The sequence below is a fragment of the Hipposideros armiger genome, unplaced genomic scaffold, assembly GCF_001890085.2.
Source record: "Hipposideros armiger isolate ML-2016 unplaced genomic scaffold, ASM189008v1 scaffold_186, whole genome shotgun sequence".
In the NCBI taxonomy this organism is placed as follows: domain Eukaryota; kingdom Metazoa; phylum Chordata; class Mammalia; order Chiroptera; family Hipposideridae; genus Hipposideros; species Hipposideros armiger.
This window is the reverse complement of record NW_017731536.1, coordinates 2,244,598-2,267,252: the sequence shown is the minus strand read 5'-3', so window position 1 is coordinate 2,267,252 and position 22,655 is coordinate 2,244,598. Positions and strand designations below refer to the sequence as shown.

At 50.4% G+C, this 22,655-nt stretch overlaps 1 protein-coding gene across 7 annotated transcripts in view; it reads right to left on the bottom strand.

Annotated features, from left to right (window-relative positions):
• Positions 1-22,655, bottom strand: part of CTIF (cap binding complex dependent translation initiation factor) — a 284,572-nt gene that overhangs the window by 192,690 nt on the left and 69,227 nt on the right. For 5 of the 7 annotated variants that reach the window (XM_019652735.1, XM_019652734.1, XM_019652738.1 and 2 more), the window contains 3 exons: positions 18,149-18,356; positions 12,729-12,776; positions 3,165-3,236 (listed from right to left, as the gene is read on the bottom strand). In XM_019652735.1, coding sequence (XP_019508280.1) covers positions 3,165-3,236; positions 12,729-12,776; positions 18,149-18,328 — 300 coding nt within the window. In that variant the 5' untranslated portion in view covers positions 18,329-18,356. The remainder of the gene's footprint in view (positions 1-3,164; positions 3,237-12,728; positions 12,777-18,148; positions 18,357-22,655) is intronic. The other 2 variants (XM_019652739.1, XM_019652740.1) reach the window with 1 other exon arrangement.

Below are 22,655 nucleotides of genomic sequence, written 5' to 3'. Positions count from 1 at the left end.
ACTGTCCAACCTCTTAACTAAATAATAGATGATGGACAAGCTGTCTTGGAAAGAGGCTGCTAGGATGTCAACCAGTCCACATACAGTCGGATCCCAACTGCTGGTGGTTGGACAGGCCTCCTCGGGACTATGTGTAGCCCATTTTTTGTTCTGGACTCTCTGAGCCCCCTTTCTCCCATCTCATGGGGCTCAGCCTACTTACTCTAGGTTTTCTCCCATTTTGTGCCTTTGAAAGGCTTCAGAGAAGGCAAGGTTGGGTTGTTTTTTTTTAAAGATTTTATTGGGGAATTGGGGGAAGGGAACAGCGTTGGGGAATTGGGGAAGGGGAACAGACAAGTTGCTGTCCTTTTGTTCTTCAGTCTAGTTGTGGAGGACGTCGCTTCACTGGCCCATGTTGATATTATCATTGCACTCTTCCCGGGTGAGGCAGTCGCTCACCGGCCATTGGACGGCCGCTCACAGCAGCTCACGAAAGCACACGCCAGCTGCTGGCCAGCCCCACTGCAGCCTACGCCGTCGCCGGCGACTCACGGCAGCCCAGCTCCAGGTCGAGCTGTTGTTCACCATCTTAGCTGTAGAGGGCGCAGTGTCACTGGTCCTCATGTGGGATCCGAACCGGGGCCCTGCTGCTCAGAGCTGGTGTCCCAAGCCAACTCCTAACCAACACGCGACTTGGCCAGCCCTGTTTTTTTGTTTTTACATTAGTTCAATAATAATGTTCAATAATGCCAATGTATGACTAACCCTAGATGGCTCCCACATCTGGGCCCCTCATTCAGGGCATGGTCTGTGACCCATCACACGGAGCTTCTTGGGCAGAATGTACACCTTAGAATTTGCCAGCATCCCCCTTTTCTTGGGCACATGTGGCCAAAGTGGGGCAGTCAGGGGCAGTGCCAGAGCAGCCAGTCACCCCAGTTTCAATTCAGTCTCAATTTTCCCCTGAAATGAATTCTCCCCCATGGATGAATGTAGGGAGGCAGAGCTGTCCCATCATCCCAACGAACTCAGAAAGCTCAGCAAAGTTGGTGTGGCAGAGGCATAGGGCCAACTAGGGTCTGACTGCATGGACTGGGTCTGGGTCAACTCAGGCATCATTATGAGCACCTACTGTATGCAAGGCCCTAGACCAGGGGCAGTCAGGGAAGTAGAGTCAGCCCTAGAGCTCATCTGTGGTTGACCAGCTGGCTGAGGGGACAGGCAGATGTACATGGAATAGCTTTATCACACCATGAATTAGGGGGAGGGTCTGCCTGGATGAGAGGGTGTCATGAGGAAGCCAGTGGGTGTGCTCCTGGGGCTGGGAGGGGTCCCCATGAGCCGGCCCAGTGCTCCTGTATCTATCTTCTGGACCAGGTTGAAGGGAGTCTTGGCTGAATGGACCAGCAGCATCCCACCAGAGCTGCACCCAGCAAAGGCACTCTTTAATGGGAAGCTCCCTGGTTCTCCTTCCATCAGGGAACTGCTCTAGGACAGGGCAGCATGGGCAGGGCCAGCTGCCACAGGCCAGGTACATGAGGCTTTCCTCATGACGCAGTCACATGAGAAATGCCGACCAGCTTTGATCCCTCCACCAGAGGGCATCAAAAGATGGCTGCTTCATGAGGGGAGACCAGAGGTCCAGGCGTTCCCACTGGGAGGTGAGCCATCAGGGACCATGGAAACAAAAGCAACACCCTGGACAGAGCAGAGCAAGGAGAAGGGAGGAGCCTGTCCTGATACCACTGAACTGCCATGCCAGCCCTGAATACCCACCCAGGCTGTACTAAGAGAGAAAGAAATTTCCATCTTGTTTCTATCAATTGTTTGTACCCTAATTCACTGAGTCACGAATGCCTCTACATCAGGCCTTTCACCACTGAACCGAAGTTCTCCTGACCTCAGGAGACCTCACTACGATCCTGCTCCTGGCTTTCCATGCAGCATGATGGACAGCATGCGGGCTCCAACCAGGCCTTCCATTCAAGGCGGTCAGCTAAGTCCTGCCCCTGTGCTCGGGCCTGCCCAGGCTTCTTACGTCTGAACCACCCCTTGGACACTTGCATCTCCTGCCCTGCACTGGGCATTCTTTTACACGCCACCTTGTCCATCTAACGAAGTGGGAAGGCCCCTGAAGGCAGGGGCAGTGCTCCAGGCCGACCAGAGCTTAGCACCAGGCCTCTGCAAACACTCCGTGGCTGAGCAATCTACAGGAAGCCCTTCCTGAAACGCCTGACCTCTTCAGCCTGCTGAGCTGTCCTGAGCTCTGGGCAGCTTCGTACAGCACCTGGGGTGTGACCCCACCGGGGCGCAGGCCAAGCAGCCTTCCCTCTTGCCTCAGCCAGATCTCTGAAGTCGACAGCAAGTTTTTGCAGGTGCCCAGGAGGGCTCCGCTCAGCTCTCTGGATGGGTGCAGCGTGAGGCTGGGCTGGAGAGTGGAGATAAATGGCTTTTTCAGCCTCTAATCCCACTGTCTCCCGCAGGGAAGGATGAGGTGTCAGCACAACAGCTGGATCACCAGAGCGAGCCTAGAGGTCCCCAGGGACAGGCTCTTGAAGAGGGCTACTCCAGCTACTGGACCCACACGAGGTGGGGGTGGGGGCTTGGGATCTCACAGGCAAGCAAATAGGGAGAAGCCGCCAGCTTCAGCCTGGTTCCAGGACAGCTGGTTTGCCGGGAGAAATAGACGGGTCTCTGACACCTCACCTTCTCACCCTGCCCCTCTGGGTCCTCCACAAACCTGGACCACAAGTGACCTCCAAAGTGACCCACCAGCACCAAAACCCTAGGAGTCCCGTTGTTTCTGGGATCCATCATGGGAACCTCATGTGAACCTCGATGAGTGAACCTCTCCAGTCCATTCGTTTTGCTGCTGAATAGCATTCCACTGTGAGGCTCTATCACATATCATTTATCCATTCTCCTCTCCATAGACATTTGGTTGCTAGCAGATGTTTGTTATTATAAACATGCTGCTACTGAAAAGAAATCTTATGGATCTATGTGTTTGGAGGGAGGGGCTTCACTGCGGGTTGGATGTTCAGGGAGGGCTTTCCAGAGGGCAGACTGCACCCTCCCTTCTCCCATTTCCTGCGCTCTCTCTGCATCACCACCTCTCAGGAATGCAGACAGGACACCACACGACAACCGACAACCCGAGATGGAGCACAGAGCTGCTTCCTTACCTGCTGTGGGGGTGCTCGTCCTCGGGACAGGGAACAGCTGCTGTCCAGCTGCTCGCTGCAGTCCGCTGTCCACTGCAGGGGAGAAAGGAACGGTCAGTGACGGGGAGACATATAGCCTCATCCTCACTCCGCCCGGGCCCCCCAGCCATGGCCCTGCCCTCCTGCCACACGACCAAATCCTGCTCGGCCATTTCACGGGCAGATCCTTCCCTACCAGCAGGCCCAAGGTGGCATCTCCAAAGTCCACATGGAGGTGACCCCTTTGGTGTACGCTTGGGGAAGGCAAGCTCATTTCCCTTCACCTAAACCCACCGAAGTGATGAAGATACAGCTATATTCTGAAGTCAACCAGACACGACACCGGGTCACTATAAGAACCACCAGCAGCGCCTTTGACCGCCTGACCTGGCTTCAGCCACACTAGCCCTCTACAGTGTCAAGGCCAGAGCTGGAGGTGAGGCGTGAGTGTGTGACCCTCCCGTATGCCCAGCTACAAAAGACGATGGACCTTAGGACTGACAGACAGCCTGGCACTGGGGAAGAGTCCTAGGCTGACCACCAGGGTCCTGGCTGGAACAAAGTGCCACCACTCACCCTGAGCGCTCAGAGGCCCCGCATGCCCCAAAGTGTGGCCTTATGACCACCTGCATGACAGTCCCCAAATCCGGCCACACAGGGGTTCCTGCAACCCGCCCTCCACCCACTGAATCAGATTCTGAGAAGGTGAGACTTGAACATCAGCATTTTGACAAGCTCCCAAGTGATGTACCAGAAGTTTGAAAGCCAGCGAAACCCATGTGATCTCCTGGGCTTCATTTTGTCATCTGTAAAATGGGGACAGCAAGGCTGGGTGAACTCTGCAAGACTGAGGTGAGGACCTTTGTAAACCATGAAAATACGGTAGAGATATGAAGTAGGAATAACAGCATGGCCCTTCCTCTGTGAGGTGCTATCTAGCTATATGGTGAGGTTTTTATTATTGTGTTAAATCTTAGCTAGCCTCTCAGACTAGTGTTGAACACTGACCTTGACTTAACTGTGTGACACAGGAAAAGCAGAGGAGCTCAATCTCTCTGTTTTACATTCATTGTCAAAACTGTGGGTAAGCGTGGATGGCTCAAGGCCAGTGCAGTCCCAGATTTGTAAAGCCTTGGCTGGACACACCCTCCTGACTGTGAGCCGAGGGTATGACCTTTGTACAGGAAAGGTATTTTATTACAATCTTGATGACACAGGCAGGTACAAGTGTGTATTCTAGAGCAGTGTTGTCCAGGTAAAATGACAGCCACAAATAGGAGTCACAGGTGTAATTTTAAATGATCAAGTAGCCACATTTTAAAAAAAATCAAAATTAAATTTAATATATTTTATTTATCTCAATATATTTACAATATTCTCACTTCAATAGGTAATTAACATAAAAATTATTAATGAGATATTTTACATTCTTCTCTCCACACTAAGTTTTTGAAATTCACTTAGAGCATACGTCAATTTGGACCAGCCGCATGTCGAGTGACACTAGTCACGAGTGGCTAGTGGCTACTTACTGGACAGCACAGCTCGAGGGAAGTGGCAAAGGAGGCGTACCAGTCCTGGGTGATTCCTGGTCCTCATATCCACTTTTTATGGAGTCCTGCTCTGCATTGCAGGGGGGCCCACCCCTGCAGACTGTGACCCCCAGGCTCCTGCATCAGCTGAGTTTGGCCAATGGGAGACAGGAAGAAGGGAAACCCCAGGGCATTGTCCACTCTCTCTGCCTCAGGTGGCATTGCCAGCAGTGCCTGGGTCTCCTTCATGGCTCCAGCCCTCACCAGATAGGCCTTCTATGCGTGACCGACCCCGGCTCTGGCAGCACCAACTCCTCCCTTTGTGCCTCATGTCTGTAATAGCTCCCTGGAATTGCTAATCCCTGGGTTGCTTAGCCTCTCAGCTCCCTTATCATCTGGGTAACCAACTCCCTGGATTAAATTCCCTCTGTCTGGATATTTTCAGTTTCAAGGCATCTCCCCAAGATATTTATTAATTATCGGGTGGGAAAAGGAAAAAATGAGAAATCCGTCAGACACCACCTTAAAACCAAGTGACTGAGGATAACATCACCCATAATAAAACATATTATTATAATCACAGTCTCCCCAATATGATGCAGAGAAGGGCACATCACTTTTGAGGTGTTCTTGCCCAAAATGCACAACCTCAATCTAATCGTGAGAAAACGTCAGGCAACCCACATTGATAAACTTTCTACAAAATAAGTGACCAGTACTCTTCAAGAAAAGTGTCACGGTTGTAGAAGACGAGAAAAAACCAAGAAAGGGTCACAGATTGGAAGAGAATAAGGAGACACTACAATCTGATACAAATTTAGATCTTGGAACTGAAAAAGGACATTAGTGGTAAAACAGGTAAAATCCCAAATAAAGTCCCATGGTACCAATGTTAATTTCTTAGTTCCGATGATTGTACTGTGGTTACGTTACGTAAGGTGCTCATATGAGGGGAGCTGGGTGACAGGTTCATGGGAACACCCTGTACTATTTTTGCACTTTTGGTATAAGGCTAAGATAACTTCAAAATAAAAAGTAACACATATATATATGTATGCATGCATATTTTTTGAATAATACATACATATACACATTTGTATGTGTGTGTGTATGTAAAATGTTTAAACTACTGTAAAAACAATCCCTCTACTTTACATACTTAAGAGGTTTCTCCTTTCCTGGTTGGAGCCTGAATGACAGGGTTGGGGACAGCCAAGGCACACAATGGCTCCTGGCTGGAAAGAAGACTGGATCAGGCATTCCTCATCCCATCTGAGGACAGCCTTGCAGAGAAAGGCTTCCTCCTTCCTGGGCGTCCCAAGCGCTTCAACCCCGGGTTCGTAGTGCTGATGTGACATCCCACAGAACAGTGACTTGAGGGTGGGTGCACCTCCACCTGGGGTTAGCATGGTCCCTGACAGGGCGGGGCTGGCAAGCCTTGATAGCTCCTCTGGACAAGCATTGCATAGAAGAGACCAAGGCTTCATGCACAGCCATATGCAACCTCATCCCCCTGGTTAGGCTTCCAAGAGCAGTTCCAAGTTCTGATGAGACCTCTCTGCTTCGTCAAAGTCATCCTTAACTTTATACCCGCCAGCTAGAAGCCATTTTTCCCGAGTGCCTTTGGTGTGGGACCTGTAACAGGCGCCTCCCTTCACAGGAGAGGCGATACGTCCAAGGAGAGGTGGAGGGCTAGGCTGACATAAGGAAGAGTGTGCTCCCAGCAGGGGTGCAGGGGTGCAGGGGCACAGGGGCGGGTGCAGGGAAGGAAAACGGGCAAGCCAGGGTTCCTGGAGAAAGAGCAAGCCCAGGCGTGAACCATGGAAGGCCATGGCAGGTGCGACTCTCTGGCTAAGGGGTCAGCAGAGACTTCCTGGGTAGACAGGGTCAGAAGAGGAGGGCGACCCTGTTAGGGAGGCAGGTCAGGACGAGTCCAACGTTCGGGCTTCCACAGTAGCGGAGGCAGAGATGGAAATGAGGAAGTGGATCTAACAGCATGGCACAGACAAGCAGTGAGCAAGGGGCTCATCTGCGGGAAGGAAAGCAAGGTGGTCAAGTCCACAGACATCCATCCCAGAGACCCGCCAGGGCCCCGGGCAATGCTGTTACAGGAGGGAGTGTGGTCCAGCGGTGTGTACAGCCTCCCTGGCCCCGGGAGGAGGATGTAGTGAGTCACCTTGGTTATCCCAGGAAGCTTTCCCCTCTGGGCCTGTGTGGCATCTCACCTCCAACCCCTCAGCCAAGCAGCAGCCCCAGGACCATCCTCTCCTCTGATGCTGCCTGAATCCCCTCCATTGGGAAGAGTGTTTCTTCTCGGTCCTAAAGCCCGCTGGGAGCTCTCCCTTCCCTGTTCCAAAGTTCCTCCCAGCCTCTGCTCAGACCCCACTCTCAAAGCTATCTTCTTTCTTCTTAGGCCTCGGTCACCACCTCCTGCCTCTGAGACACTGCCTGGAAAAATCTCCTGACGCAGACCTTCCCAAATCGGTCCTTATTTACATGGGATGATTCCAGGATGGAGAGAGGGGCCACCACCTCAGGAACATAATCATCGGCCTGGCCCCGCCCTGCTCCCATGCCTGATTTCTATGTGTAGAGTGTTTCTCCTTCAAGGTAAACCAGTTTACAGCTAAGAGCAAGTCCTCTGGGGGACAAGGGTGGCGTTTGCCTGAAGAAAAGTCATGGTACAGAAACAGGTGGGAAAAAACAGGACTTTTTTTAATAAATGGGAACGATGCACATCCAATTCACATGGTTTGGGGCCTCCATCATATCTGTTACCATTTATTTAATTTGAAAGGCTGAAAAAAAGGTGGCAAGGGTTCAGATTCAGTAAATAGGGGAGTACAGATGTTTATTCTGTATTCAAAGTAGATGCTGACTCTCTGCTGTTATCGGTACACTTAAAATATTTCATACCAAAAAGAATTAAAATCCGTTATCAGTCATTTGCATCTAGGATGGACAGTATTTTAGGGTCAGACCTGGTGGAGGACAGGGAAAGACACTGCCCATGCTGGGGCGGGAGTGAAAAGGGAAATCCTGGGGTGGGGGAGGTGGATGGGGCTAAAGACAAACTGCCCCACTTTCCACACCACACCCAGTGGTGTCTAAGTCTCCCCAGGGCTTTGCCCTTCCAGATATCAAAGTGTATTACGTGGCCAGAGCCACACCAGCATGCTGAATAAGCACAGGACTAGACAGAGATTCACTGCCCAAACTGCATCCGTAAACAAATGGATATACAAATGGGAACTTAGGATGTGGTAAGTACTGTGTTGCCAATCAGGGGAAAGCGAAGATCAATAAACACATGGGATTGAGACAACTGGCTAGCAGGTAAGGACACAATGACCTTAAGAGGTCTGCCTCACGCCATCCATGGACAACACAGTCCCCGTCGGTTAAAATCCAACATACAAGTTTTACACATCACAGCCTAAAACTTCTGTGTGACAAAGAAATCATGAACATATGGTAAGTGAGAGGCTAGTGGCAGCATGTATAACAAAGGATTAATCGCCGGAATGTGTAAAGATCTCATTTAAATGTAAGCACCGCATTATATGCATCAGCATTCACTCCTCATAGATACCTAGGCACGTTTATTATCCCCACTTTGCAAGTATGGAATTTGAGGCACAGCATGATTAAGTAACTGACCCACGGTCACACAGCCAAAAAGTGGCAGAATGAGTACAGGGCACAAATAGGTATTGATGTAAAAAGCCAATAAAAATGTCAGATACTAAACGTAATGTGTGACCTGGATCAGACATGGAACCAGATTTTTTCTTTTTTATTGTGGTAAAATATATATGTCATGAAACTTACCATTTCAACCATTTTTAAGTATATAATTCTCTGGCATTAAGAACAGTCACAGTGTTGTGTAACCATCGCCGCCCTCCATCTCCAGCACTTTTTCATTATCCCGAACTAAAACTCTGTCCCCATCAAATGACAACTCCCCATTTCCCCCTCCTGCCAGCCCCTGGCAGCCACCATTCCACTTTCATTCTCTATGAATTGACTATTCTAAGTGCCTCATAAAAGTAGAGTATACGGCACTTGTCCTTTTGTGTCTGGTTTATTTCACTTAGCATGATGTCCTCAAGGAAGACTTTATGTTGCAGCATATGACAGGATTTCGTTCATTTTAAGCCTCAATAATATTCCATTGTACGTATCTACCCCATGTTGTTTACCCGTTCATTCACTGATGGACATTTGGGTTGTTTCCACCTCTTGGCTATAGTGAATAATGCTGCTGTGAACGTATGTGTACAAATGTCTATTCATGGTCTTGCTTTCAATTCTTTGGGATATATACCCAGAAGTAGAATTGCTGGATCACGTGGTAATTCTATGTTTAATTTTTTTGAGGAACCTAGAATTTTTAAAAATAAATAATAGTATTGTATCAAGGTTTATTTCCTGCACTGTGATTATGTAAAAGGATGCTCCTCTTCTTAGGAAATACTCACTGAAGTCTTTAGAAATAAAGAGGAATCATACCTGCAGCTCACTCTCAAATAAATCAGCAAAGTTTCTCTCTATATACTATCTACTGATCTATCAATCGATCATCTATCAATTGATCGAGAGACAGGAAGAAAACGTGGTTAAAATATTAACAACTGCAGAATCTGGGTGAAGGATATGTAAAAATTCTTTGTACAATTATTGTCATTTTTATGGACATCTGCAATTATTTCAAAGTGAAAAGTTATTTAAAAAGTCATCTTATCCAGGGCTTCTTTTTTTTAAGATTAAAAAAATTTTATTTTTATTTTTATTGGGGAATTGGGGGAAGGGGAACAGACAAGTTGCTATCCTTTTGTTTTTCAGTCTAGTTGTGGAGGACATTGCTTCACTGGCCCAAGTTGGCACCATCATTGCGCTCTTCCCAGGCGAGGCAGATCAGTCGCTGGCTTCTGGATGGCCGCTCAAGGCGGCTGCTGGCCACTCACACTGGCTGCTGGCTACACACGGTAGCCCATGGCAACCCACTACAGCAGGGGTTGCAGTCTACGCTGTCGCCAGCGACTCACAGGCAGCCCAGCCCCAGGTTGAGCTGTTGTTCAGCATCTTAGCTGTGGAGGGCAGTGTCACTGGCCCTCATATGTGGGATCCGAACCGGGGCCCTCTGGCGTCCCAAGCCAGTTCTTAACCAATGCGCCACTCAGCTGGCCCTTGTCCAGGGCTTCTTAATCAAGGATTACCCAGGGGGCAATGTGAAGGTCCTCTGGGAACCACTGCTGTCACTCAATGCTCTTGTTTCCCTGTGAGGGAACTGAGGGGGGACATGGCTTCCTCATGGCCTCACAGAGTCCAGAGCCCAGGCACGGGACGGCCAGGAGCGGAATCCTGCGGGCCTAAGACTGGAGCTTCTCAAAGTCAGGACCATGTTCAACCGTTTCCTTTATGCTGGGCCAGCTAACTGAGCAGCAGAGGAACAGGAAGAAGAGGTGGGACTGGAGACTGGTGGAGCTCACTGTCCATCCACAGTGAGACTCCAGGAAAGCCTTGTGTGTCGGGAGGACAGGACGCTGCTCAAGGGCAGAGATTTGACAGGGGAGAAAGGCTTTTTGCTCCTATCTTAAAAAACAAACAACTTTCCTGTTGTGCAGGCAGTGTAACGTAGTGATTAGGAGCTTGAGTTCTTGAAGCAGAGACTCTTGAGTTCCTATTCTTACTCCATCACTTACTTACTCTATGACCTTAGGGAAAGTCACTTCATCTCTAAGACTCGGTTTTCCCCACCTGTAATAACCAAAACTACCAGTTGCAGAGAGATTAAGCGTATGGCAACTGCGGTAAGACCACCTGGTTCAAACCTCAGAATGCCACATACTTGCTGTGTGACCTTGATCAGCTTATTCAACCTCTGTGTGCCTCAGTTTCCTCCCTCGTAAGCTGGCAACAACAAAAGCATCTTTTTCACAGAATTGTTGTGAAGAATTAATGAGTTTACATGGACACACTTCAGTCTCCTTGGTTAGTTCCTCCTCATCTCCCCAACTTCTAAGGGTTCAATCCTTGACCCTCTTCTCTAAGTTCCTTCACTCCTGGGGCTTAAAATAACACCCACATGCTATTTACAAATGTCCACCTCCAGGTTATTCCCGCCTGAATGCCACCTTCGCACATCTAACTGCTTGATCACCATCCCCACTAAGATAAAATATCTAAAACTATCTTAAACCTTTCACGTCCAAACACTGAAATTGACTTTTGCTCCCCAAAGCTGCTCTTCCAGGGTCTCCCACATTTCATTTCTGGAAAGTTTATCCTTCTACGTGTTCAGGCTAAACATCCTCCAGGTCCTTCATTTAAAAAATCATGTCATCTGTGCCTTCAAAGTACAAGGAGAATCTGACCGCTTCTTACCATCTCCACAGTGACCACACGGCTCTAAGCCAGCATCACCTCTCGACTGGACCAATCAGCTTCCAGGTCTCCCTGCTTCCGTTCCCGCCCACCCTCCCATTCCCACCCCGGGCCGCTCGCTTGAGTCTATTCTCCAAACAGCATCCAGAGTCAAACCGTGTCCCTCCTCTGTTCAGAAACCTCCGTTGTCTCCCCATCTCACCAGGGAAAAGGCCAGAGTCCTCACCAGGGCCAGCGTGGCCCTGCAGACCCGGCTCTTCTACAACGCGCCCCCTTGCTCACGTTGCTCCCGCCAGACTGGCCCAGAGCTCTTCCTGAAAGTGGGGCACGCCCCCACTCCAGAGCTCTGCCCTTTGATACTCCCTCCGCCTGGAATACTCCTTCCCAAGCAGCCTCACTCCCATCTTCTTCAAATCTTTGCTCAAAAGTCCGGTCTACGTAAGCCAAGCAGTCCCGCCCCTTCCTGCGTCATGCATGTATCACCTTCTAATATCCTAGCTCTGTCTTTGTTTATTGTCTTTCTTTTCCCGCCAGATAGTAAGGGCTAGGAGGACAGCGGTTATGGGTCCATTCTGTTCATGACTTGGTCCCAGAGCCTAGACCAGGCCCTGAAGGAATAAATGTTAGCTGTAATTATATTTCGCTATTTAGCCAACAGTAACTGGCAGAAAAAGGGCAGATTTAAACACTTGTGCTTCATGCCAAAAACCACCAAACAATGTCTAGGAAGGAGCTCATGCTAAATAAACAAGCAAGCTGAAAATTACATGTATGCTAGAAGCTCAACTTTGTAAAAGGCTTACCAAGAAAAAAATTATATGCAAAAATTACATTTGTTTCTGTTTTTGGGTTGTCTGTTTTGCCAATTGTTGCTTTAAAAGTAAAATAAACATTTAACCTTAAAAAAAAAAAGACTGGTAATCAGATTAAAAAGGGCTCAACCTCACTAGAAATCAAGAAAATGCAAACTAAAATGATAAGAGACAACTGGTCCCAATACCCTGGCGGTAGTGTCAATAAAGGAAGTTATTTGGAGGGCAATTTGGCGTGGCCATTGGAACTGATTCTACAGCTCAGTATCTACCTAAGGAAACACTTTTGTATGTGTATGAGGAGGCATCTGCAACAGTATTCACCTCCATACCTTGTATTTCTGGGGTACATTTTGGAAGTAACCTGAGTGCCCATCAACAGGTGAATGCTTAAACTATGGGACATCCATATTATGTGCGATTGTGCAGCCATGAAACACAGCAGACGTACAAGCCTAGAAGACTCCCCAGGGCATAGAGCTAGGTGAAAACGCAAGTTATCGAACATATTCACTGGCTATGATTTAGGATATTTGAAATAATATATTTCTGTAAGTCACATTATGTATACGTGGGTAAAAGCATTAAAAAAGGTGAGGAAGGTAACTCACTGATCTGATGGGAGGGAGGGCAAAGCAGTGGAATGAGGCAGTTGATAAGGGAGATTGTATTGATCACATCTGAATTCTTGCGTGCCATGAGAATGTATGTACACAGTCCTCGTATAAGTAAAAGTAAATTATTTTTTAAAATAAGGGGGAAAATAAAATGAGTCCCCCATGGTCAACCACCCCAGTTCCCCTTAAACTCACTTCTTCTGTTAAGCCTTTCATAGGTGGTCCACCATTGAGCGCTTCCTCCTATGAGAAAAGATGGCAGGGAAAAAGGATTTAGAAGACAGAAGGAGATGAATGAATGGGATAAAAGGGGGATGAGGGAGCAGTGAGCGGGGAAGGCAGAGTAAAAGGAAAAACATGAAGAAAGAGAAGGAAATAGTTGTGAGAAAGCAAGAGACATTGATCTGAATGCTCTTATCCCGGTCGACATAGCTGCATGGTTGCACCTCTCTTTGAAAGGTCACTTTGCATTTGGGACAAAACCCAGGACTTCTGAGAGCCTGACAGCATCAGAAAGGACTAGAGGAAATTATTGTCATCCTCTCTGGCTCTTCATTTGACCTATTCACAGGAGTTTATTGCAAAATAGGCCTTCATTAAATATATGCTCTTCACAACACCCCTACATTCTACCTTTCTAAGAGAGGGGAGCAGCTGGCATGGAAGGGTGGGGAAGGGAGACAGGCATACCCCACCTGTGGCTGTGGTTATACACCTTAGTGGGACATCAGAGTCATCAGAGTCACACAGGGGATGAGAAGATTGCAAGCTCCAGGCCTCTCCCCATTCAACTGAGCTCTGAGGTGGGGGCTGGTCCAAGCTCCCCGAACGAGTCCAATGTACAGACAGAGTTATGAACGCTGCTTTGAAACCTGGTGACGATCCACTGACATCAGAAGTGCCACACTTTCCCCACTTACAACACCCCAATCTCTTCCACCAAAGGTTAATGGTCAATGAGACTTGGAGTCCTAATTCTCATTCCATGGGGGAAAATACATGAACCATCTAACAGCCTATACCCAGCAGGGAACCAAAAGTAGGTGGGGAAGGGGTGAGTACCAGGACCCTGCTCAGCTGCCACCGAGCAGTGTGGCTTGGCTGTTTCCCATCTTTGTGTCTCAGCTGCTTCTTCTGCAGATTAGGGGCATAGTCCCCTCCTCCCAAGCACAGAGTGAGGATAACTTTCAGGATGTGCCTTTGGGGACTTGGAATCCATTGGAGGGCAGGTGCTCTTGAAATGTGTATAGGGGGTAATTTTAAATATGCTATCCTGAAAGAGTTGAGAATCTTAGAACACACATTCTCTTGGTTACTCATCTAAAGAAAAGGGAGCTCACTTGCCCTCCTTCCCACTTCCCTATCTCCCTCCCTCCCCATCCATCCATCCATCCATCCATCCATCCATCCATCCATCCATCCATCCATCCATCCATCTTCCTAGTTGTTGCTGGGGGAGGGGCAGGGGAAGACCACAACTGTACAAGCATCATGAGGTATTTTCTTCTTGTCAACTGTCATCTCTCAGATCCTAAAAAAAAAAATAATGACCTCACCCACTGAAGAACAACATTCTTTTTTACGCCCTCAAGTTTTCTCAAGGTTTCCAAGATTCTTCACAATTTTCCTCTCCCAGAAACATTAAAACACTACCGCAGACAGGCAGGCGGGGACTTTCTCTGAGGTTATTTTTGTTCTTTGTTTTTGGCATCCATTTAAAATAGTCATCAGATGAGCCCTCCACAACTAGATTGAAACAACTACTTGACTTGGAGCTGATGAGTCCTGGAAAAACACACTGTTCCCCAATAAAATTTCTTTAATAAAAAAAAATAGTCATCAGATGAAATAAAAACAATAGAAAGCGTTTTAGCAGAATGATTTCCCACAAGGTGGTGCCAAGAGAAGTGTGTTATGTAGACACGTCTAACACCGGCCTTGCTTAGAGCTGTCCACAGCAGTGTCCTCACCTGGAATCTGTACCCCAGCTGTGTTTGTAGGTGTATGTGGGGCAGGGAAGGGGGTGGTGGGATCAGGATTGAAATGGCCTCCTTGGCCAGCAGCACACAGGTGGACCCCAGGATCCTGCCAGGTGTCTGCATTCTTCCAGGGAACTTCAGAGAATGCAGAAAGTTTAAGGAGTGCATCCAGATGTTACAAATGGCCATGTTTTCCACACTATGCCTTGCGACAAACATCTGTTTAAAAGCCCCTCCAGAAGTGGAGATCGGAGCATGGTCAGGCCTAACTTATCCCAGGAGCAGGGGCCGGCAGGCAGTGTAGGGCCAGCCTGAAGGTACTTCTCCATCTCTCTACATACTGAGAACCTAGCTGTCACCACAGGGAGGCCCAGGGCGCTGAGTGACGGGTCCCTTCTTCCAAAACTATCCCCCCCCACCGATGGCTGCTCTGGGAACAGAAATTCTACCATTCACAAAGCACTTCTCTGGGGTGAAGCTTCATGGCTTCCTTGAACTCTCCTCCTGTAAAAGCCCATTTCACCTGGAGGAACCTTTGAAGGATGCCCTGTTGGAGGCCAGGTCAACCCCACCACCTGTCCGTGGGGCCTGCCCCTGGGGAAGTCAGCTCTAGGATGCTTATGGGAAATTAGAGTTGGTTCACCTAGTTCCTCCCTTTCCTGCCCTAGACAACCCAAAGAGGTTCATTTCCCTCAGAAATTTTCCAATCTAGTAGGATGGCCCTCCCACTTCCATTCCAGGTCATGATATTGTTAACTGTACAATCAGAAGTTTAAATAAAAAAACAAAGGTATGCAAATAAATTAACATATCATGAGATAAGACACCCCCCCCTCCTTGCAGTTATCTGTAGACCCCCAGGTCATCCATGCCCCCCAACTCACACCCTACACTCTTTGAAGACTTCTCCCAGATCGCTGCCACCCTCTTTAGCACCCACTTTTCCTTTCTTGGTGATTTCAATATCCACGAAGCTGGCTCCTGTACCCTGCTTCTCAGTTCCAGGGTCCCTCTCCTGATCTCTCCTCTACCCCACACTCTCCCGCTCTCATACCCAGCTCTTTTATCACCAATCACTGTGCCCACTCCGCCCTGGGTTTCAAACATGCTGCTCTTGGACACTCCTATCTTTCTGACTCACTCCTTTTCATACCAGGACTCTGACAATTCTCCAGCTCCCTAGGACCTCCAACCCACTGACCCTCCACCCTCTAGCACCCACCACCCGCTTCAGGTCCTCATGCCTCTCCTTGCCTGGCTCAGTGTCATGGGACATCACTGTCATCACTCCTTCATCTACCTCACCCTTCTCTCCCTCCACTGTCCTCACCCAGAGACACCTCAACCCTGGTTAAATGCACCTTCATAACTCTGTACCTGCACCGTCATGGCTGAAAGCAGCTGGAGAAAGCCACAGCTATGCTGCACACAGTAGGTGTCATTCCGGAGGCATAGCTGCAAGCCTTGGCAACTCCCTCCTGTGATTGTGGGTGACCAGCTGGGGCCCAGCCAAGGCCAAGCCCTCTCGCCTATTCAAGGTCATTGCTCCAACAACCATCCCCTCTGCCCTGGACCACTCCCACCAATGCAGCATGTTGTAAATGCCCCATCTGGACATAACTTCCCCAGATACCACGTGTCTCTCCCCATTACAGCGAAATCCTGTTATACAGAGAAGATCTGTATTATCCTCCCCATCTCCAACCGTCTCCTTGAATTTCGCCCCCACTGCTTGACTGTTAGTCTCTAGTCAGGGGCACCAGTAGCCCCCACGGCTCTATCAGGTTTTGTCAGTCCTTCTGCTCCATGACCTGCAGCAGCAGTCAACACAGTGAACACGCCCCCCACCTCCTTGAAACAGAGCCTTCCTCGGGCTTCCAACACGCCCCCACCCTTGCGTGGTTTCCCTCCTGCCTTACTGCCAACCCCCTCCTGGTCTCCGGCTGGTTCCTCCATACACCTCTGCTTTCTAAATGTTGTCGGATCCCAGGAGTCAGCCCTGGCTCATCTTGTCTACATGTCCCCATTTTCTCCCCGGTTCATCTCCTCTGGCTCTCCCTCTTTCTCCCTCTGCTCCAGCCACACTGCTGCACCTGGAATACTCTTCCAGCTCGGGCCTTTCCACGTGCTGTTCCCTCTGCCTGGAACACTCCTGCCCCAGAGATCTGCATGGCTCCCTGCTCCACCTTCTTCAGGGACATTTTCCCTGACATCCTGTTTAAAACTGCAAACCCTTCCTGTCTCGCATCAGTCCCCATTCCATTGTCTTGCTTTATTTTTCTCCACAGCAATGATCACCCACCATTAAACAGAAGTTCCACGAGGGCAGAACGGTTGTCTGCTTGGCTCACTCCTGGCGGATACCCAGCCGCAGGGCAGGTGCTCAATGCACACTTCTGGAGTGGACACTGGACAAATCACAGGCTTATACTAATTGTGATTCTAGAACTTCAAGGACACGAAGGGAAGCATCACATCTATTTCCATTTCTCTCCCAGGGCTGATTTTCTCTTCCTTCTCCCAGTGGAGAGAAGGTACAGGACCACCATGGCTTCCCTGGTTTGGCTCCTGGTCCTGAGTTCTAGGAAAACCATAGGTTCATGCTGCCTTTCTGAAAAGCTGGCTGCAGGGTCTGAATTTCTGCCCACCCGGCCAGCTGCATTCGCTCAGCTTTTCTCCCAAGTGGCTCCCCTCTCCTTGTCAGGCTTGAGGCAGGAAAACAAGTATAAGAGGTGGGCACCTGGGGCCCAGGTCCTACACGGAAGAGACCCTCCCATATCTCCTTGTGCAGGCAACACCCTGCTTCTTTGTAGCTTTGAGCTTCTTATCGCCTTTGACCTTCCAACATTCCTGAGGCAGCAGGATCAGTGGTCAGACAAGAAGACCAAGCTTCAGAGAAGTTGAGGGATTTGCCCCCAGGTCGTGTAGGCAGCTAGAAGCAAATGTGGAGCCAACTCTTGAACAAATAGCTACTGAGGATTTACGGCGCTAGGCAAAGGTGCATACAGTATGGCTGCTGCGCTGAGTGGCTCCCTCTAATCGGAGGAACTTGAGACTTCCACCCAAGCCCAGGGCTGCCGCAGACTGATCCGGGAGGGGGTCACACCGGCCTGAGATCCTGGCCAGAACGCCTCATGCACCTAACTAGGTCTGTCACACAGAGCCCTGGGGCACTGCCGGAGAGACTCAATTCTGTGGCCGCCAACAACTGCCTGTATTTGAAATCAGAGAAAATATTCACAGGTGATGGCCTTTTGATTGTGTGCATTCTGGACAAGCTACAATCTCCAGATCTCTTCTAGAACAGGAGCTTGTGGAGGATGGGGAATAGTACGTAGCACATAGTAGGTGCTCAATAAACATGTGTTCAATGAATCGTGCGTCTGGCTGGGCCCCAGCTGCTCAGTGGGGTAGGATGGAGAAGAAGTGGGTCACAGGGGCTGAGAGAGACTTCCTGCCTGGATCCCACACTCTGTGGGTGGGACCATCCACACCTCGGCAATCTAGGGCCAGGCAGCCAGACCCTGTCTGGAATTAGGGCCTCCTTACCACCCTCTTTGAGTTTGCCAAGCAAGGCCTCATACCTGCCCAGGCCCTGACCCCTCTCCCTTTTCCCCTCCCCGGGCCAGTGCTCACCTGGGAGATGTGCGAATGCGTCTTCTCGCTCTCACCATCGCCCTCTGTCTTGTCCGCCAGCAGCCCCTGCACCTGGTACTCGAGCACGTAGCTATCGATGAAGCGTTCGAGCTCCTCAATCTCCTGGGAGCGGCTGCTCCCAGCCTCGGAGGAGGCCGACGCTGCCGAGGAGTTCTCCATCCCTCCAGCTCAGAGGCTTGGGTAGGAGCTGCAGGAGAGAAAGGACCAGGCTGAGACGAGGCTGGAGGCAGAGACGATGGCCCCGCTCGTGTGAAGAATATGCTGTAATTCCCCTGTATGGAGAGGGAAACAGGCCCAGAGCAAGCAGGAAACTTGCCTGACCGGCCAACACAGTAACTTGTGGGATGTCGGTCCATTCCTAGATCTTACCGCCTGGGAAAAAGCAGATGGCAGACCCAGCCTACCACCCGAGCCCCATCTCCCAGCCTGGAGTTAACAAAATCTGCCACAAAGCAAAATAAAACAGACCATAGGCTTTGATGTCCCTAACCTAAACATTAGGAGGTACAGGGGGTCGCCAGACACAAAACCTCCAAGAAAATGTTTCCTTCTAAAGAGATGTCTTCTCTTTGGACACCAGACTACCCCTAAATGAGTTACATACAGCCTTAAGTCATAAGCACGATTTTGCAGCCTGGTGATGATGTGGCTACTGGGACGCATGCTACGCTCAGTCTGTAGGAATGTGACTTGCTTTTTTTTTTTTTTTAAGATTTTATTGGGGAATTGAGGGAGGGAACAGCGTTGGGTAATCGGGGGAAGGGGAACAGACAAGTTGCTGTCCTTTTGTTCTTCAGTCTAGTTGTGGAGGACGTCGCTTCACTGGCCCATGTTGGTATTATCATTGCGCTCTTCCCGGGTGAGGCAGATTGGTTGCCGGCCACTGGACAGCCACTCATGGTGGCTCTTGGCAGCTCACACTGGCTGCTGGCTGCTCACGCCGGCTGCTGGCCACACACGGTAGCTTATGGCAGCCCACTGCAGCTTCACTGCAGCCTACGCTGTCACTGGCGACTCACGGCAGCCCAGCTCCAGGTCGAGCTGTTGTTCACCATCTTAGCTGTAGAGGCCGCAGCGTCACTGGCCCTCATGTGGGATCCGAACCGGGGCCCTGATGCTCGGAGCTGATGTCCCAAGCCAATTCTTAACCAACGCACCACTCGGCCGGCCCTGTGACTTGCTTTTAATGACAGAATGTAAAAGGCCCAGCAGGTTGTGTGGCAGGGCGTGGCCCAGCCATGGGGGCTGCCCGCCCACCCTGCACAGGAGCATGTCTCTCTCGTTAGCCCTCCGACCTTCTCCCTGGCTCTCTGGTGCGGTCTGGCATAATGTGTGTGGCCAGCATTCCAGGGATACTGCTAAAGTCCAACAACAGAACTGCTGTCCCTTCCTGGCCAGACCAAGTGGACGCAGCTGCTGTAGGGTCCAGGCCTGCTGGGACACCTCCACTGCCTTCTCCCACTCCCTTATCCTGGCAGCTCCCACCTGACTCACCTGGAAGCAGGGAGAGCTAGAACCTTTCTCACCTCTAGGCCCCTTCCCACCAGGGACCCTCCCCTTTCTCCTGACATGTTCTGAGCCAGATAGTAAGGGGCTTTAAAACTTGTCTGGTGTCCCTTTCATTGTCTGGAGATCACTGCTTTCTGAGGGGAGCCCACTCAGCCAGAGGAAGTGAAGCCTGCTCTAGGGTTTACTACCATCAGAACTAGTAGAATGGTTGTTTACCAAACCACCACCAATGGATCCACAAAGAAAACCTGAATCATGTATGCCCAGGGCTCTGAGACCACAAAGGGCTGCACGCCTTGATTGAGACTGCTGAGAATAAAGACAAGGTCTGACTATGTTTCAGGAACACTTGAATTTCAAAACCTTGGATCACTGAGAACATTTTTAGAACACAGTTATTCAACGATGATCAAGGGTTTGTTGAATTTTTAACTAATGAATTCAAAGCAGGGCGAGGAATGGCCACTGCATTCCAGAAATGCTGCTGAGCTCATGAATGCTGACTCCCCCACACCTCTGCAGGCCTTCTTAGAGGTTGGGTTGGTGATGGGAGGAAGAACTGCCCTGGTGGGCACATGCCTTCTTCAACTGGTTTCCTGACTCAGTTTTGGGTTTTGGCTGCTGCAAGGGGCCCGGCTTCCTTGGGACACCAGGCCAGCTACAGGGGAGCTGTGTGGTGCTGTAGAGAGCTTGCTCTGGGCTCTGGAGCTCAGCGGCCTTGGCGCTTGTCCACCTATCCCAGAGGGAGCAGTCCAAGGTTTCAGGCCCAGGAACCCTCATCGGAGGGAACCCAGGTGTGGAGGCTCAGGTGGCAGTGGGTCTGCAGGAAATCACTCGGGTTGGAATAAACACACCTTGTGATGCAGGGCCATCGTCAAGGGTGGCGTGAGGATGTCCAATGTCCCTTCCTCCACCTGCCACTCAAGGCCTACAGTGGCCTTACATCCCTCCCGCCACCAACACCCACTTTGCCCCTCCTGCTCCAATGGCTGCCCTGTCCACCTCCAACCCCCTGTCTATTCCGCTCCTTGCCCCAGGCACACGCCACATGTGGTAGGCAGAACCAGCAGAGAGTCCTGGGTGTACGCCTCCCAGTTACTCAATCAAGCACTAATCTAGGTACTTCTGGGAAGGGATTTTGCAACTATAAGTAAATTCAAAGTCAGTGGCCTTTAAGCTAGGGAGACTACTCAGGAGAGCCTGGTCCATCACATGTGACCCTTAAATCTGGGACTGGAGGGAGAGGCAGGGATTCAAAGCACAAGCAAGACCGATGCGATGTTGCGGGCTTGAAGGAGAGGGCATGTGCAAGGAACATGATGGCCTCCAGGAGCTGAGGACAATCCCTGGCCAGTGACGGCAAAAAGAAGGGCACCTACGTCCTACAACCACAAGCAAGTAAATTCTGCCGAGAACCAATGAGCTTGGGAGGTGACTTTGTCCCGAAGAGCCTTCAGACAAGAAGTCAGCCTGGAGACACCTTGATTGCAGCCTTGTGATGGACTGAGCCGTACTCTCTCTGACTTCCAGAACTGGGAGATAACACACAGGCATCGCTGTAAGCCACTAAGTTTGTAGTAATGGGTTACGCAGCAATAGAAAACTAACACGCGATGCTCTTTGTGCCTCTGCTTTGGCTTGCACTGTGTCCCTCACCCAAGAGGCTCGCATTGTGCCCCTTCCCTCCACCCACCAAATCTAGAGGTCCTAACACTCACGGAATGCTAGAAAAATGCCTTAAGAGGCCATCTGGCAACTAGCCCGATCCCTAGGCTGAATGGCGGTTAGTGGGCAAAGGATTCACCCAGCCTTGGCCTATGGGCATGAACTTTTATTGTACTAATAATAGGACTGGCTACTGTGGACGGCGCCCCTATCATGTGCCAGGCACTCTTTTCAGCACTTGATATGCCTTCACCCACTTATCACATACCACAACTCTCTGAAATCAGTATAATTATACGACTTAGGAAACTGAGGTTCAGTGAGGTTAAGTAACTTGTCCAAGTCAGCACAGCAGAGCTCCATGTCCACCTACATACACCCCACTGCCTCTTCAGGCCACCTCCTGGCAGCCTGCTCAGGCCCTCAAGATATTGCCCACTTCTCCACGCCCCACTGCCCTTCCAATGCACAGTGAATTCTTCACGGGCTGTAGGTGTGCTTCTTACCCTGCAGCGGGGCTGTGGGTTCTGCAGGACTGAGCTCAGAGGGATGGTCTGATAAGGTTAATGCCCAGAGAGGGCTGAAAAGGAGCCGCCTGCAGGAAAAGCCAGGGCCTGAGGCCACACCTATTATTCCTGGAAGGCTTCAGATCTTATCTAGGGCTTCCTGGCACCTTTCACAGGCACAGGGGGAGGACTGGGTTTTGTAGGAACTTGAAGGAGCTTTTCCAGGAGGATCGAGCACCCGGCTCTGCCTCCAGCAGCAGCCTCTTCCTGCCTTCCTGGGCTCTCCCAGGCTCTCATAGGCCTCTCATGGGGCCACACCAGGGTCCTGTGCAGGAGCCCCAAACCTGGCTCACCAACGAAAGGGACGGGCATTGAGACACATTCCCACCCTGAAGAATTCCGGTGCCCAGAAGGAAAAAGAGGACTCCCCGTCACTGGTCCAATGACACCTCCTGTGTCCTCACATCCTCTTGGCCCTCCTCTGACTGCAGTCATTGCTGTCCAATCAGATTCACACAGTATAGCCTGGCAGCCCTTCACCCCTGATGCCCTGAGCACCTTCTGCAAGGGCTCCACTGACATGGGCCAGCAGACACCTGTATGAGCCCACCTGGCACCCAGCACCCAGTACCTGCACCCTGGAAGTGTGAGGAGCTAACACCCCCTGCGCAAACACTCCCTCTTTGGTCTCTTAGATGACAATTCTGAGGTCCTGTGGACACAGCCTCTCAGCAAGTCCCAGTGGATGGAGCCCCAGCTGCCCCCACAGCGCATGTACCCCTTAGTCTGGCTCTACCCACCTCCCG